Genomic DNA, 16,575 nt, shown 5'->3' on the forward strand with positions numbered 1-16,575 from the left:
GTATCCTGCATCCGGTCGTTATTGGAGCGCTGCGCGTCTTTGGAAAGGGACAGTCCTCATGTCGGCCATGTTGGTGAGATCATGGACCAGCTATATATTCATTTAGCTTTCATCATCTGAGTCACTGTTCGATTCCCTCGGAGGCGGAGATGATTTCAAAGTGCTCTTGCTGTCCTGTTTTGATGTGCTAGAGAGGTCGATCGCCATGTCCTCGGCGTCCGCGGCGTTGTCGCGGTGCGGCCACGCCATGTCGCTGTCCTTCCCCTTGTCCCTCTCCTCGGGGTAGGGGTCCGAGCGAGGGGACTCCGGGGGGCCAGGGGACTTCTTCACGATCTCCATCGATTTCTTGTGCATACCTGCGTAACGTGGACGTGGGGACAAGTCAGGCAAATGCTTCTAAAATGTCAACACTGAAAAAAGCATGATTTACACTGTTGTATAGGTTTAAATATGCTAAAATAATAATAAAATATGCTAAAATAATCCTAAATATGCTAAATCTAACCTATTCACCACTTGTCTAAATATCTAGACTACCCTCTATTTGAACAGACAAAATACTTTTAAAAGACAATTACAAACACATCTCAGCTATGTATTCAAGTGATTGGATACATATTTGAGTGGTATATTATGAATAAAGACTAGCCTCTATTTGAACAGACAAAATACTTTTAAAAAGACAATTACAAACACATCTCAGCTATGTATTCAAGTGATTTGGATACATATTTGAGTGGTATATTATGAATAAAGACTAGCCTCTATTTGAACAGACAAAATACTTTTTAAAAAGACAATTACAAACACATCTCAGCTATGTATTCAAGTGATTCGGATACATATTTGAGTGGTATATTATGAATAAAGACTAGCCTCTATTTGAACAGACAAAATACTTTTTAAAAAGACAATAACAAACACATCTCAGCTATGTATTCAAGTGATTCGGATACATATTTGAGTGGTATATTATGAATAAAGTGGTATATTATGAATAAAGTGGTATATTATGAATAAAGCAAACGACCTGCTGGCTCACCTAGCAGCCAGGGAGCGCAGGAGCCCATCATGCCGCTCTTAGCGGAGTTGAGGATGGACTCTGGGAGGGGGATGGAGTGGCGCACCATGGCCCCGTAGAGCCCGTACTCCGCCATCACGCTGCTGCGGCCCCAGCACTTCTCACGCTTCCGCCACTTGGCGCGACGGTTCTGGAACCAAACCTGATAAAAACATGTTTGATAGTTTGACATTGATAGCCTCTATGGTTTTCATCATTTTTGTCGTATTTTTCGTTTTGATTAACCTCCAAATTATCAATTTAATTGATTGATTGAGTTTGACATTGATAGCCTGATAGCCTCTATGGTTTTCATAAATATTTGTCATTTTTCGTTTTGATTAACCTCCAAATTATCAATTTAATTGATTGATTGAGTTTGACATTGATAGCCTGATAGCCTCTATGGTTTTCATAAATATTTTTGTCATATTTTTCGTTTTGATTAACCTCCAAATTATCAATTTAATTGATTGATTGAGTTTGACATTGATAGCCTGATAGCCTCTATGGTTTTCATAAATATTTTTGTCATTTTTCGTTTTGATTAACCTCCAATTTATCAATTTAATTGATTGATTGATTTTATTTATTTTTAAGACAGGGACAAGGTACAGTAGACATGTACCCTATAGAATAGGGAGAGATGCACTGTACAAGGTTATAGCTAAACAGCTAATTTCCGGCCGCAGTCCCTGGGCAAATAAATATACAGTCTTAAAATAGTGGGGCAAATAGTACACAGTAGGAGAGTTACATACATAGAAGGAATACAAAAAAGTTATGTAGCAGAGATTTCCCTCATCCCTATACCCACATCCCAACCTCTAACTGTCTAACTGTCAGTAATAAGTATTCAGTAGTAAATAATAGTAATATAATAATAACTTGTATGGTACCTGGATCCTGTCCTCGGGTAGTTCTGTCTTCATTGCTAACATTTCCCGCGCGTAGACGTCGGGGTAGTGCGCCTCGTGGAAGGCCTTCTCTAACTCCTCCAGCTGGTGCGAGGTGAACACCGTCCTGTCAGGAGAAACAACATTTATTAAACATTTATTATGAGAATTGTGTCACAACAGTTATGTATTTCGTTTCATGTTGGATGTAGATGTTAAATTATTACTACTATTATTATTATTATTATTAATTATACTTATCATTATTATGCATATTATTATTCATATTATTATTCATATTATTATTCATATTATTATTCATATTATTATTATTACTGTTGTTGTTATTGTTATCGCTGTCGTTATTATTATCGTTGTTATGGTTATGATTATTACTATTATAATAATAATTATTACAATAATTATTAGGCCTATAATTATAATTATTATTAGTTGAATGGCTGTTTCTCTCATCATTCATCTCAGGCCTACCTGTGTCTCCTCTTCTTCCTCTTCTGTGAATTCCCTGAGTTTTTAGAGTCGTTTCGATCACCAGAAAGACATTCGTCATCTGAAAACCAAGAAGCACAATTATTAGACACCATTATTGAAATAAATTAGGCACAATAATGATATCAATAACATAGTTAGTAATAGTTTCAGTCTAATGGTTGGTTTGAATAGGCTATGCTTTGACACATCGTATCAAATGAAAAAAGTAAAGACTCAATACCCAATACTTCTGAATGCACTCGAACTCGAATAATACTGAGCTAATATGCAGAATGATGCTCTGTGTATCAGGTGGACATTTCAGCACCCTGGACAGCTCCTAGTCTAGTCAATAACTTATCTACCAGAGTAAGCGTCTCTTTGTTGCTCCAAATTCTGCATGAAATGGCTTTCCGACCGGGCCTGGAGGAGGGGGATGTGACTGGGCAGGAAACACGGCCCCCCCGGGGGCTGCTGGGCCGCCAGGCTGCACAGGAACCCCAAGCCCAGGGGCAGCGACCCTCCAGCGAAAGGGAAGCCCCCGATCCCCGCGCTCCCATGGATGTCCCCATTCCCGCTTAATCCAGGCCCAGATGGCCGAGGCTGGAGGTCTGTGTCCAGACCCAGCAGGTCGGTGATGGCGAAGCCTTTAGACCTGAATCCGGACCCGTGAAGTCGTGACTTGTCCATCCCAAAAGCCGGAGCCAGCATCTTGACTTTGGGCTTGTCGTCTGAGCTGTCCTCTCTCCCTGTCATGGTTATAAGACGCGACTTTCTCTTTCTGCTGCGGGTCGGGGTGACGAGGCGGGAGGCGACATACGGAGGGGGCATTTATCCCCAGGGGCAACCGCCAGCGTCCAATCACAGATCAGATGTGGGGTTCGTCAGACCCAGAGGGGGCGTGTCCCCGTTTCAATCCCAGAGGATTAATTGCCACCAATTTTCTCCCCTCCCCTGGATTGGTTATAAGTGTTTTTCTCGTTCGACGGCAAATGTCACTTAGGCTGACTAAGGATGTAGGATGTTGTTGTTGTTGTTGGTGGTGTTGTTGTGGTGGTGGTGTGTGTTTTAACTGCTGTAAAACATTCTACTGTAAAGGCCTTATATCATATTTTTCTATGCAACATCACAGAATTCTCTGCGAACTAAAGTTGGCCTAGCCATCGCTGTTATAGGGGGAAATTATTATAACAACAAAAAAATCATATATAAAATATGTAATCTATATGAAATATGTTTAATGGAGTTGTCAAAATAAAGGATGATATACCCATGTGAAACATATATTATTTTATTATATTGAAAACGCATTTCAGAGCCGGTGGTTTAATATTCACGGGGAGGGGGGCAGTTTTGCTGAATAACCCAGATTAAAGACAACATTATTAATTAATTCATATTTGAATAGTATTTTTATAGACTATGAAAAGTCCTGATTACGCCTACTCTAAACTTTGGGCTTTAATGCCGTGTTGTTAAATTCCCAGGTAGATATTCCTGATGACTTGTTTGATTGGGTCCAATGTCAATCATCTAGGGAAATAATAAACATGTTTTACTATTTAAACAATACAAATTAAATACTCGGAATGATTTGTCATGAATTCCTTTGAATGGGGGGTCTCTCCAGAGAGAGAAAAAAGTAATACGTGTAAATTAAATAATAATTTTCATTGTAGTGTTAGAATTTTCGTTTTGTTGGCTATTGCAACACTTTTGGTTATCAATTTTGATTCAAACTACGAATAATGCATTTATTATTATTATTATTATTATTATTATTATTATTATCATAGGCCAAAACCCTTTGACCCTCTCTGGATAAACCAATAAATAAGAACTTAACATTTCGATAATTGTAGGCTTCGTCTAATCACAGTGTCATTTGTCGAGTTTACAGATTTAAGAAAAAAGATTGAGGAACATAGAAGAATGAGGAAAAATAATGAGGAATATAGAAGAATGAGGAAAAAGAATGAGGAATATAGAAGAATGAGGAAAAAGAATGAGGAATATAGAAGAATGAGGAAAAAGAATGAGGAATATATTGAAAATTATACTATTCTGGGATCAGGGATCTATATCAAGGCAGATAATATATAATGGATATTCACACACACAAACACACTTTATTGAGTTGTGTGTGTGTGTGTGTGTGTGTGTGTGTGTGTGTGTGTGTGTGTGTGTGTGTGGCCTTCATCCATAGACGTCACGTGCATTACGGCACCGGAACCCTTTCACTCAGAACAAACCCGCGCAGTGAAAATCTCGTGTAGTAATGAGAGTTCGTAATCTGACCCATCACCAAATTTCCTGTCTGAACAGATATTAGGATCAAAACCGTAATTGCAGTGACGTGATCAGGATCAGCTTTATAAAGTTAATACTAAGGTCTCTGTGGAAAATGAAGCTCCTTATGTTTGAAAATAATTTGGAAACTAGGACCAAGTTAAGGTAATCCCATCGGATTAAATAGTCGGATGAACCTTAAATGAAAAAAAACATTGCCCAGTGACTATTCATTAATTAAGGAAATAGACTCTCTTGTCAGTCGATCTCTGGTTAAAAAACAACTAGAAATCGTCTTGCCGAAGATAATTAAATCAAAGCATTAAATTCGTTTAGGTTAATTTATCATTTGGATAGCAAAAGTTGTGCGAAATCTACTTTTAAAGGACACATCAATTAAAGAGGGATATTGTAGAGTGTTTTAAACATGTAGGCAACGGCTACTTGGATTACAACTATGTCTGATGTCCTTGATAACATCGATGTTGAAACAGACGCTAAATACAAACATTTAGTGTATCTGAATTGTCATGATAAAACCAGTCATGATTCAGATCCACAGTTAAATTCGGAAAGTGTATAGGCCTACTGGTAATTAAGACCTAAATAATGAGATTTAAAACTCATTTTATTCAATTTTATAACATTATGAATGATTTGTCCACAATCCTCATACCATGATTATGTATTAATCACAGTCAAATCTCGTAAACAATCCACTGGACTGGTGGGCACGTGACGTCGTCAGGCAATATAACTATTTGCTGTTTACCTTACTAGGTTATTATTATTCCTGAATATTGGCAATAATACCACTGACAGGCATTTTTAATTAAGTATTTCAGTTTGTTAATGGTGTGATTAATTAATAATTTATTTAGATTAAGGTAAGTGATGTCAAACAAAGCAATAAGTTTTGCAACATTTGCAGCCCTACATCATTGCGTTATTGGTTCAATTCAATTCAACACATTTCTAAAATTTACAATAAAAGGTTTAGACTATTAGAGAGTATAGTCTAAAAAAAGTCAGGGCAACTAGACAAAGAAACTCGTGAAGTCGGATTCCCTGCCTACAGCCTATTGCAAAATTGTGTGAAGAAAAAAACATTATTTTAAGGAGCAGATTACAAGGCTGCGGTTTCATGGTGCCATCAAATGAGATTATCTGGGATTAGACTAATCAGTAAACGTTTCTCTGGTCATTATTTTCCAGAGAAGATTTCTCAGCCGCTAAGATTATTAATCTCTTAAAGAGGTAACATCAAAAATCGCTTTCTGCTCTAATTTCCTGCGGTGATCTCCATGGTGATCTTCACACAGGCTGTTTAGATGACTAACTTACCCCATCCAAGAGCAGGATCAGCCCAAGGAGCACTGGGGCGCTCAGACATGTTACAGTAGGGCTAGGCCTCATTTATTTATTTATTTATTTATTTATTCATAAACATGTTGTTACAGTAGGCCTAGGCCTCATTTATTTATTTATAAACATGTTACAGTAGGCCTAGGCATCATTTATTTATTTATAAACATGTTACAGTAGGCCTAGGCATCATTTATTTATTCATAAACATGTTGTCACATTAGGCCTAGGCATCATTTATTTATTTATTTATAAACATGTTGTTACAGTAGGCCTAGGCCTCATTTATTTATTTATAAACATGTTGTTACAGTAGGCCTAGGCCTCATTTATTTATTTAGAAACATGTTGTTACAGTAGGCCTAGGCCTCATTTATTTATTTATAAACATGTTGTTACAGTAGGCCTAGGCCTCATTTATTTATTTATAAACGTTTTTGTTACAGTAGATCTAGGCCACATTTATTTATTTATTTATAAACATGTTGTTACAGTAGGCCTAGGCCTCATTTATTTATTTATTTATTTATAAATATGTTGTTACAGTAGGCCTAGGCCTCATTTATTTATTTATAAAAATGTTGTTACAGTAGGCCTAGGCCTCATTTATTTATTTATAAACATGTTACAGTAGGCCTAGACCTCATTTATTTATTTATTCATAAACATGTTGTTACAGTAGGCCTAGGCCTCATTTATTTATTTATAAACATGTTGTTACAGTAGGCCTAGGCCTCATTTATTTATTTATTTATAAACATGTTGTTACAGTAGGCCTAGGCATCATTTATTTATTTATTTATAAACATGTTGTTACAGTAGGCCTAGGCCTCTTATTTATTTATTTATAAACATGTTGTTACAGTAGGCCTAGGCCTCATTTATTTATTTATAAACATGTTGTTACAGTAGGCCTAGGCCTCATTCATTTATTTATAAACGTTTTTGTTACAGTAGATCTAGGCCACATTTATTTATTTATTTATAAAAATGTGTTACTGTAGGGCTAGGCCTCATTTATTTATTTATAAACGGTTGTTACAGAAGGCCTAGGCCTCATTTATGTATTTATAAAGGTGTTATTAGAGGAGGCCTATGCCTCATTCATTTATTTATTAACTTATTAGTTAGCTAATTATGATATTAAACTATGGTAACTGCAATTTTAAATCCTATATATATATATTATTTAAAACAACAGGAACCTGCTGATGATAATTGAGTACTGTCTGCAATAAAGTCTATAATTAATGAGCCTTGTCTCTCCAGATACTCAGGACATTAGGAGTAACTGTCAGCGGGTGTAAAGGCATCCATTGTAATGAAGAGAGCTACAGTACCATAACATATGGACCTGTCATTCAAGTGGAATGTAAAGAGGACATATGTGTGCTGATAGTGAGATTAATTGTGTGAACTAATTAATGTCGTTATAGGAGGATGCCATGTGACCTACTGATAGAACCTGAGGGAGACCACCCAGCAAACACACAACGTCAGGGAGACGTTCAGATCATGTCTTAATAACGTCCGTCGGTCCAGAACCCCGTTTGTACGTCTGCTGGACCCCCTAAATATTCAAACGTCTGGCTTGGACCCCTCTAAGACGTCTGTGGACGTGCAGAACGGGTTCAATATCTGAACGTCTAAAAAAACTTTCATTCTGGCTCCTAATTGGATGTCTTTGGACGTCCGAAAAAGACATCTAAAAGACGTCTTTTAGACGTGTCTTTGCTCAGTGGGTAACAGGCAAGTTTTAAAACTTGGAATACCTGAATCTGACTTCAGTGGCGATTCGTTGTTTTCTGCAGTAAATTTTTGCAGATGTCTCGTTATCACGAAGCAGAACGGAGAAAGGTCAAGACAGAGCACAGTGACTCAGGACCCGCAGACACTCAGCTGACAAAAAAGGTATTTACAGTCCTGTATGAAGAATTGGCACTGTGACCTGTACGGTTTAAAGTAACAATACTGGCTTTATCGCAACTATAGAACAATAGGGTACTTAAGGAAATATTGCTGAAATGTAAAGTGCACAACATATCGTAATATGACCTACTAAGAGTATTGATCCAGAGTAAGGAGAGACAAAGTTGTGAAGGAGAACCGACATCTGCTACGTGGGTTGATTGGGCTGACGCCGCCACCTGTAGTAATGGCGTGCGGATTTAAGACAAATACCTGACCCAGTGACTAATTGTTTAACTGCCTGGGTGCCACCGTTCCAAGTCGTCCATCTTGCGGGCCATAGAGAGGCATTATTATGGTTTCCGGCCGGAACCTCAATAATAAGACAGTTGTTTAAAATCTGTCAGTGTATTTTACCTGCAGGATGGGCAAGGAGCGGCCATGGCAAACAGGAAGGGGCCATCCCCAAACTGTTCCCACAAAGGGTCATGGGTCAAGTGGATACTACACAATACCGTAAGAAATGTTATCTCCGTTAGAGAGAAATATTTCTATTGACATACAAACTAATAAATGACCTAACCAACTTGTGAGGTGCTCTGGAGCCAAGGTCCTTTCTACTTTCTTTCAGTTGGTGCCTGGCTGAGGGTGGATTCATGTAAGACCGATTGTTCCCTCACAAAACATACACTATATTGCCAAAAGTCTTCACTCACCCATCCAACAGATGACAGAGCGGGGTCAGCGGATGCTGAGGCGCATATTGCGCAGAGGTTGCCAACTTTCAATCGCTACAGACCTCCAAACTTCATATGGCCTTCAGATTAGCTCAAGAACAGTGCGTAGAGAGCTTCATGGAATGGGTTTCCATGGCCGAGCAGCTGCATCCAAGCCATACATCACCAAGTGCAATGCAAAGCGTGGGATGCAGTGGTGTAAAGCACGCCGCCACTGGACTCTAGAGCAGGCGAGACGCGTTCTCTGGAGTGACGAATCGCGCTTCTCCATCTGGCAATCTGATGGACGAGTCTGGGTTTGGCAGTTGCCAGGAGAACGGTACTTGTCTGACTGCATTGTGCCAAGTGTGAAGTTTGGTGGAGGGGGGATTATGGTGTGGGGTTGTTTTTCAGGAGCTGGGCTTGGCCCCTTAGTTCCAGTGAAAGGAACTCTGAATGCTTCAGCATACCAAGTGATTCTGGACAATTCCATGCTCCCAACTTTGTGGGAACAGTTTGGGGATGGCCCCTTCCTGTTCCAACATGACTGCGCACCAGTGCACAAAGCAAGGTCCATAAAGACATGGATGAGCGAGTTTGGTGTGGAAGAACTTGACTGGCCTGCACAGAGTCCTGACCTCAACCCGATAGAACACCTTTGGGATGAATTAGAGCGGAGACTGCGAGCCAGGCCTTCTCATCCAACATCTGACCTCACAAATGCGCTTCTGGAAGAATGGTCAAAGATTCCCATAAACACTCCTAAACCTTGTGGAAAGCCTTCCCAGAAGAGGTGAAGCTGTTATAGCTGCAAAGGGTGGGCCGACGTCATATTAAACCCAATGGATTAAGAATGAGATGTCACCTAAGTTCATATGCGTGTAAAAGCAGATGAGCGAATACTTTTGGCAATATAGTCTGTATATTCTGTTCTATTTAATTCATAACATGGATTACAATGATATGAAGAGGATATATGATTTTGGTGTTGAATAATGTAGAGAGATTTAGATGATCTGATCTGATCCTTCTCCAGATTGGGGGGGGGGGGGGGGGGGGAGGTTATACAGAGGTTTTAGCCTTCGTTTCCATCATTCCAAGTCTTGAGAGTTTTGTTCTTTTACTCTTGGTTGTATAATTAAGCAATAAACCACGAGAGTCCGTGTGTTATAGTGATTTTATAACAGCTAGGGGGCGTTGTTAGGCACGACGCGAAGCGGAGTAAAACCCCCCTAGCTGTTATAAAATCACTATAACACATGGCCTCGAGTGGTTTATTGCTTTTATACAACGGTTACTACAGCTATTAGTGTAAAATAGACACACAGCAATGTACAATATTAACATTTATTCAAAACGAAGCATCGTTCCCTCAATTCCGCCGAGCAAAATAGTTCCCCTAACAAATGGGTTGCCAAGCAACAACAACAACTACAATGCATTGGATCAAATGGGAGGCGCGTTAATACTGAAAATGGAATGATATGCGGTCCCAGGTGTGTGTTAAAGTATTTTAACACGGCTTCCAGCCAATCAGAATGAAGAACCAGAACTAACCGTTGTATAATATCCTTGTGTTACTCTGGGTTGTGTAATTAATGGTGTGTATCCTGTAAGCCCAGCGTCGCTTAATTCCACTGGATGACTTGATGGATTGAGGAGCCTTCATGCCCTTGTTGGCGGTCATCACCAATAAGGAGAGCATCCACCAAAGGTCACAGCGTGTGCGACTGTGGTATTAGCGTTACGGTCAAGGTCAAAGGTCACGGCGTGTGATTGTGGTATTAGGCCACATGTTATTCCTTTTCTCTATATGTTCACTCATTTCTGCAGTGGGCAAAGCTGTGTCCACTTCATAGTTTAAAGTTTATCACAAACTAAGCTTGTGTGTTATTTTTCCCCATTCTTTACAAGTAGGTATCTGAAGAAAAATAATAATATCATGGTAAATGGTAAATGGACTGCACTTATATAGCGCTTTTCCACCTTAGCGGTACTCAAAGCGCTTTACAATGGCCTCTCATTCACCCATTCACACACACATTCACACACCAATGGCGGTAGCTGCCGTGCAAGGTGCTAACCTGCTCATTGGGAACAATTTGGGGTTAGGTGTCTTGCTCAAGGACACTTCGACATGTGGAAAGTCGGATCAGACGGGTATCACATTAGTTACAATATATGGGACTAATTAAGTAATTTGAAGTCATTCTCCAGCTGTCATTTCAATTGTGCACCAATGAAAATAGTGTGTGTAGCTCAGGACAGTGGGGCAATCTGCAGAGGCATAGAGGGTGGTTTGACTTTAATGGGTGTGACCATGTGACACAAGCGTTAGCTGCTCTGCTTTCTCCCCAGAGAGAAGAGACACTGCTCTTTCTGCTTCCTCCCCAGAGAGGAGACACCGAGTCTTCTCCTCACATGGGAACTAGACTGATTGCTAAATTATACACCTCATTGCAGTAATGAGTAGCCAATCAGCCAATGTCTTTGTTAGTATTAAAGCGGTATTTCACAGAAAAATAATATCAGACCCGTTCTACACGCAACCTGGATGTAATCTGGATGCGTTTGTTGTTTTGCTCCCCTGGATATCAATACTGTAGATTCTCCAACATAATTGATGTGATCAGGAGATACTGTTATGATAGCAGTTACTATATAAATGCACATGAATAGAACCCAGTGGACATACTCTAGTTTACTTAAGCAAAAAGTACATTAAGAAGGTAAATCCCATCAGTCATACTACCTTGACACCCTACCGACAACAAACCAATGCAAACTAGTGGCGAAGACTATAATAGTCAATAGTCAAATGAGAAATGTAACTTTTATTATTACTTTATTCATTATATTTCATGTTGCTTTTTAGCAGTACCTGCCTGCTATAACTGAATGGAGAGTGTAAGTTGTTATAACTGAATGGACAGTGTAAGTTGTTATAACTGAATGGACAGTGTAAGTGATAGCAGTAATTGCAATTCTCCTTCCAGACGGTCGTAGTGCCAGAGGTCATAGGTCACACACACAAAGGGGGCCAGAGGCAACACTGCAGCCCTTCTCGGTTCGGTTGTCAGTTATTTAGCTCGTCTATTGTATACAAGAGACAACAGCGTAGGGAACAATAGTCTGGCCACGCGTCACCCACCCGTAGACGAGCCACCGCAGAACCACGGTGGCCTGGTAATTATTCAGAAATGCATATATATATATGCAAATAGGCCGGCGTAGATTAACCTAATTCAGTGATGTAAACAACTCCTCTGGCAGGATTAAAGTTAGGGTTGTAATGAGTCCCGGTAGTCTGAGAGTCTGTGTGTACAGTCTGACACCCCCTCATTTGCATTTTATAATCTCGCCCTTAACGTGAGGCCGGGCCAGACATGCCACACAGACCGGCCAATAACACAACAATACAATGATACTGGTGGCGTAAGATGTGACGGCTAATGACTAGCAGTACAGACGACACGTCTGGAATGCGTCTTAAACATCGCGGCCGTTTGTGCCACGCTGGGGCGAGTGGCCATGTGTGGTACGCGTGCCGGTCTGACAATAAGCATTACGCATATGCTAATTTACAATCTCCTAGTTAGCGTCCATTTTCCTGCCAATTGGAAGTCAAGTGGCTGTTTTCCTTTTTGATTAATTCAATTAGCTACGGTTAAATATTTCGACAGTGACACCATTTTCATTCATTTTCATTAATTCTGTACATCACCACAACGGATTTGAAATGAAACATTCAATATGTGCTTTAAGTGCAGACTTTGCTATTTAATTTGAGGGTAAACAATGCAGCTTTTCTCTTCTAAGTCAGGAGCCTGTCTCGTTGACTCAGATCAAAGTAGTATCAGGGTGATTGCACTCTCTCTTCTTGTCTCTCTCTCTCCCTCTCTCTCTCTCTTTCTCTCGTCACCTTAGCCATGAATCATTCAGTCAGTGAAGGAGAGACTCATGAGGAGTTCTTAGCGGCTGTAGCTCAGTTGGTAGAGCGGGTCGTTCAGTGATCGAAGGGTCAGCGGTTCGAATCCCAGCTCCGACTGTCCACATGTCGAAGTGTCCTTGAGCAAGACACCTAACCCCAAATTGCTCCCAATGAGCAGGTTAGCACCTTGCATGGCAGCTACCGCCATTGGTGTGTGAATGTGTGTGTGAATGGGTGAATGAGAGGCCATTGTAAAGCGCTTTGAGTGCCGCTAAGGTGGAAAAGCGCTATATAAGTGCAGTCCATTTACCATTTAAGGTCTGGAGTCCATCTATGTTAAATCTGTTGGTAGGATGAGGGTTAAGGTCTGGAGTCCATCTACGTTAAATCTGTTGGTAGGATGAGGGTTAATGGGATGAGAGCACAATGGATAATCTGTAGCACCCACCATTCATTCCAAGGCTATTTATCAACTGTGCTTCCCTCTCTTCAGAGGCCAGGAGGAGAGAGGGTAAGGGGGCCTTGGGCAGGGTGGGGGGGGGGGGGGGGGGGCGGAGGTGTCACTGGATGATGTGTGGAAAGTGTCCACCTAGGAAGTGCGTCCCGTCTGTCTTACGGGTGTGCGTCGTCCCCGCCCCGAGCGAGCGTGTGTCAGGATTAGAGCAAACGAGGCTAAGAACAGATTGGAACAGAGAGAAAATAAGAAGAAAATCGGTTTAAAATGCAAACATTAATTCACAATTAATGACAATGACTTTAAGCTTGCTTGGCCTCAGAGAGGGAGTTTGGTTCAGCGTTTATATTTATATTAATATTATATTTATATTTATATAAGTCAGTGAAATCTGTAGTAACACGAGTTGATTGATAGGTGTCTAATGGTCGCTGTGGAAACCATAGCAGTTATCTGGCAAAATGCCTTTTTCTTTTTTTTTTTTTTCTTTCAAAAACCCTTTCATACTGCTATATTTATAGCATGTACATACTTAATCCACGCCTTTATTTGTCTATTTTTGTGTAAATGTTTTTTTATTTTTTTTGGAGCACATCATGGAGCCAGCAGTAACATTCCACTGTACTACTGTATATACTGTACATGTGATTAATAAAACCTGAATCTGAATCTGCTTTTGATGGAACTTACAGTACAGTGGAGTTCCTATACATTGTATTTCCTTCTAAAGTGATTGTGCATCAGCAACACATTGACTCACTCCGCTGCTCCTTCTTGTACAGTAACTAAGACCTCAGACTTAAGAGACGTAATATCAACCTGAGGCCTCAATGGACGATGTTCTGGTCATTCAAGTTCATAATTCCAGTTAAAACCAATTTAGGCATAAATATGAACAAACATGGTAACATATTTTGGTGCTTATACAGACAGAATGCCAATGCTGTCTCGTCTCCGTGGTGTGACTCTGATAGGGTCCTAGCTCTCCTCCCTGAGGTACTCTGATAGGGTCCTAGCTCTCCTCCCTGAGGTACTCTGATAGGGCTCTAGCTCTCCTCCCTGAGGTACTCTGATAGGGCCCTAGCTCCCCTCCCTGAGGTACTCTGACCCTGTCCAAGTTCCCCTCCCTGAGGTTCTCTGACACTGTCCAAGTTCCCCTCCCTAAGGTGCTCTGATAGGGTCCTAGCTCTCCTCCCTGAGGTGCTCTGATAGGGTCCTAGCTCTCCTCCCTGTGGTACTCTGATAGGGTCCTAGCTCTCCTCCCTGTGGTACTATGATAGGGTCCTAGCTCTCCTCCCTGAGGTACTCTGATAGGGCCCTAGCTCTCCTCCCTGAGGTACTCTGACACTGTCCAAGTTCCCCTCCCTAAGGTGCTCTGATAGGGTCCTAGCTCTCCTCCCTGAGGTGCTCTGATAGGGTCCTAGCTCTCCTCCCTGTGGTACTCTGATAGGGTCCTAGCTCTCCTCCCTGAGGTACTCTGATAGGGTCCTAGCTCTCCTCCCTGAGGTACTCTGATAGGGTCCTAGCTCTCCTCCCTGAGGTACTCTGATAGGGTCCTAGCTCTCCTCCCTGAGGTACTCTGATAGGGTCCTAGCTCCTCTCCCTGAGGTACTCTGATAGGGCCCTAGCTCTCCTCCCTGAGGTGCTCTGATAGGGTCCTAGCTCTCCTCCCTGAGGTACTCTGATAGGGTCCTAGCTCCTCTCCCTGAGGTACTCTGATAGGGCCCTAGCTCTCCTCCCTGAGGTGCTCTGATAGGGTCCTAGCTCTCCTCCCTGAGGTGCTCTGATAGGGTCCTAGCTCTCCTCCCTGAGGTACTCTGATAGGGCCCTAGCTCTCCTCCCTGAGGTGCTCTGATAGGGTCCTAGCTCTCCTCCCTGAGGTTCTCTTGACAGGGTCCTAGCTCTCCTCCCTGAGGTACTCTGATAGGGTCCTAGCTCTCCTCCCTGAGGTTCTCTTGACAGGGTCCTAGCTCTCCTCCCTGAGGTCAAACAGTTACTCTCCAGTCAGCTAATGCAGCACATATGCTCAATGACATCCTTTGTGCACCCAGCAGATGCCTGCCCAGACTAGGTCTGGTTCTCTCTCTATTAGGGTCAGTCCTTTCTGACAGGGATAAACATTATTAGCTATAGTCATAAGTAGGGCTGGGTTAAAAAAAAAATTTGACTAATCGATTCTGAATCAAATGATTCAGAATCGATTCATGAATCCCAAAATCGATATTTTATTTAATGAATGAATGAAGGAATGAATAGTTCATTAATTAATTCAATGGTAAATGGAATGCACTTATATAGCACTTTTCCACCTTAGCGGCACTCAAAGCGCTTTACAATGGCAACAAACAGGTTTTAGTAACACTAACCAAATCGATATTGAATCAAATCGAATCGAATTGAATTGTGATAATCGATTCTGAACCTTGTGAATCCGAATCGATTCATGAAATTCGAATCGATACCCAGCCCTAGTCATAAGGACGTATTATGCAAAGAAGATCCAAACTCAAATCGAGAGTGAATCATTTTGTGTCATGAAGTGAGAAGAGATGTCCCATGCACTCTGTCTTTTAACCCTTTGAATACGACCATGTCACCGGCAACATTTAAAAAAATATCTAACAAATATTTAATAATATTAAAAAAATATCTAACAAATCTAAAAAATTTCTCACTCCAACAGTTGGTGAAAGCTGAGAAATTGCACTTTCTGGTATTATAGGGAAAATCCAATTAATATTCGAAATGTTGTCACTTTATTTTCAGGGTTAAAAGGGTAGTCTTAGTACTCCTTCCAGTAGTAGTAACATTTCACACATACAACAGTCGTGTACATGGATATCAGAAATGTTTACAAAGATATGTTTGTCTCTAGAATATGTTTGTCTTCAAGCCTGGCAAACCAATGAATGACAACGACACACTTAACAAATCAAACAAATGAGAAATACTCTTGTGAAATTAAATGAGAAAAAAAACATCCCTGCAATCAGACAATAAAAGCCAAGCGAGACGCCACGGTTCCAGAAGCATCTTCCACATCTGGATGTCTCTTAATATCGGCTGCTTATCTCATCAAGCCTCCAATCCAAGTTAACAGGGATTATCTCCCATGGAAAAGGATTTAAGAGCGGGATAGCCTCCGTTTGAATGGGTTAATCTACCACGTTAATGAGTCTTGTACTGGATTGCTTAAATTAAAAGTAAATATCAACAGTCATTTGCCTAAAGGGGAACGAGAGCTTCAGCCTGGCCTCAATAACTCATCCTCGGTAATGCATTAAGTAATTTGATTCCCCAGGTCATTGCGGTAATCGTGTAATGTAAGTGAAAAACAATACAATTAACAGGTTATCAGGAAATTAAGTGAGGACAATGGGAGGGATGGGGGTTGGTGGTTAGACAACTCTTATAAGATTAGTCCTAAATCACATTCACCAGCTCCAAACCATCTGAGGTACTAT

The 16,575-nt window shown here is 40.8% G+C and overlaps 1 protein-coding gene across 1 annotated transcript; it reads right to left on the reverse strand.

Annotated features, from left to right (window-relative positions):
- Nucleotides 1-102: 102 nt before the first annotated feature.
- Nucleotides 103-3,204, reverse strand: vsx1 (visual system homeobox 1 homolog, chx10-like; the record flags this gene model as incomplete). Its single annotated transcript, XM_084460952.1, has 5 exons — nt 103-356; nt 1,043-1,223; nt 1,960-2,083; nt 2,449-2,527; nt 2,814-3,204. 5 exons carry the CDS (start codon nt 3,202-3,204, stop codon nt 103-105), a joined length of 1,029 nt encoding a protein of 342 aa, XP_084317078.1.
- Nucleotides 3,205-16,575: the final 13,371 nt, after the last annotated feature.

The sequence above is a fragment of the Borostomias antarcticus genome (genome assembly GCF_949987555.1).
Source record: "Borostomias antarcticus genome assembly, chromosome: 34".
Lineage (NCBI taxonomy): Eukaryota > Metazoa > Chordata > Actinopteri > Stomiiformes > Stomiidae > Borostomias > Borostomias antarcticus.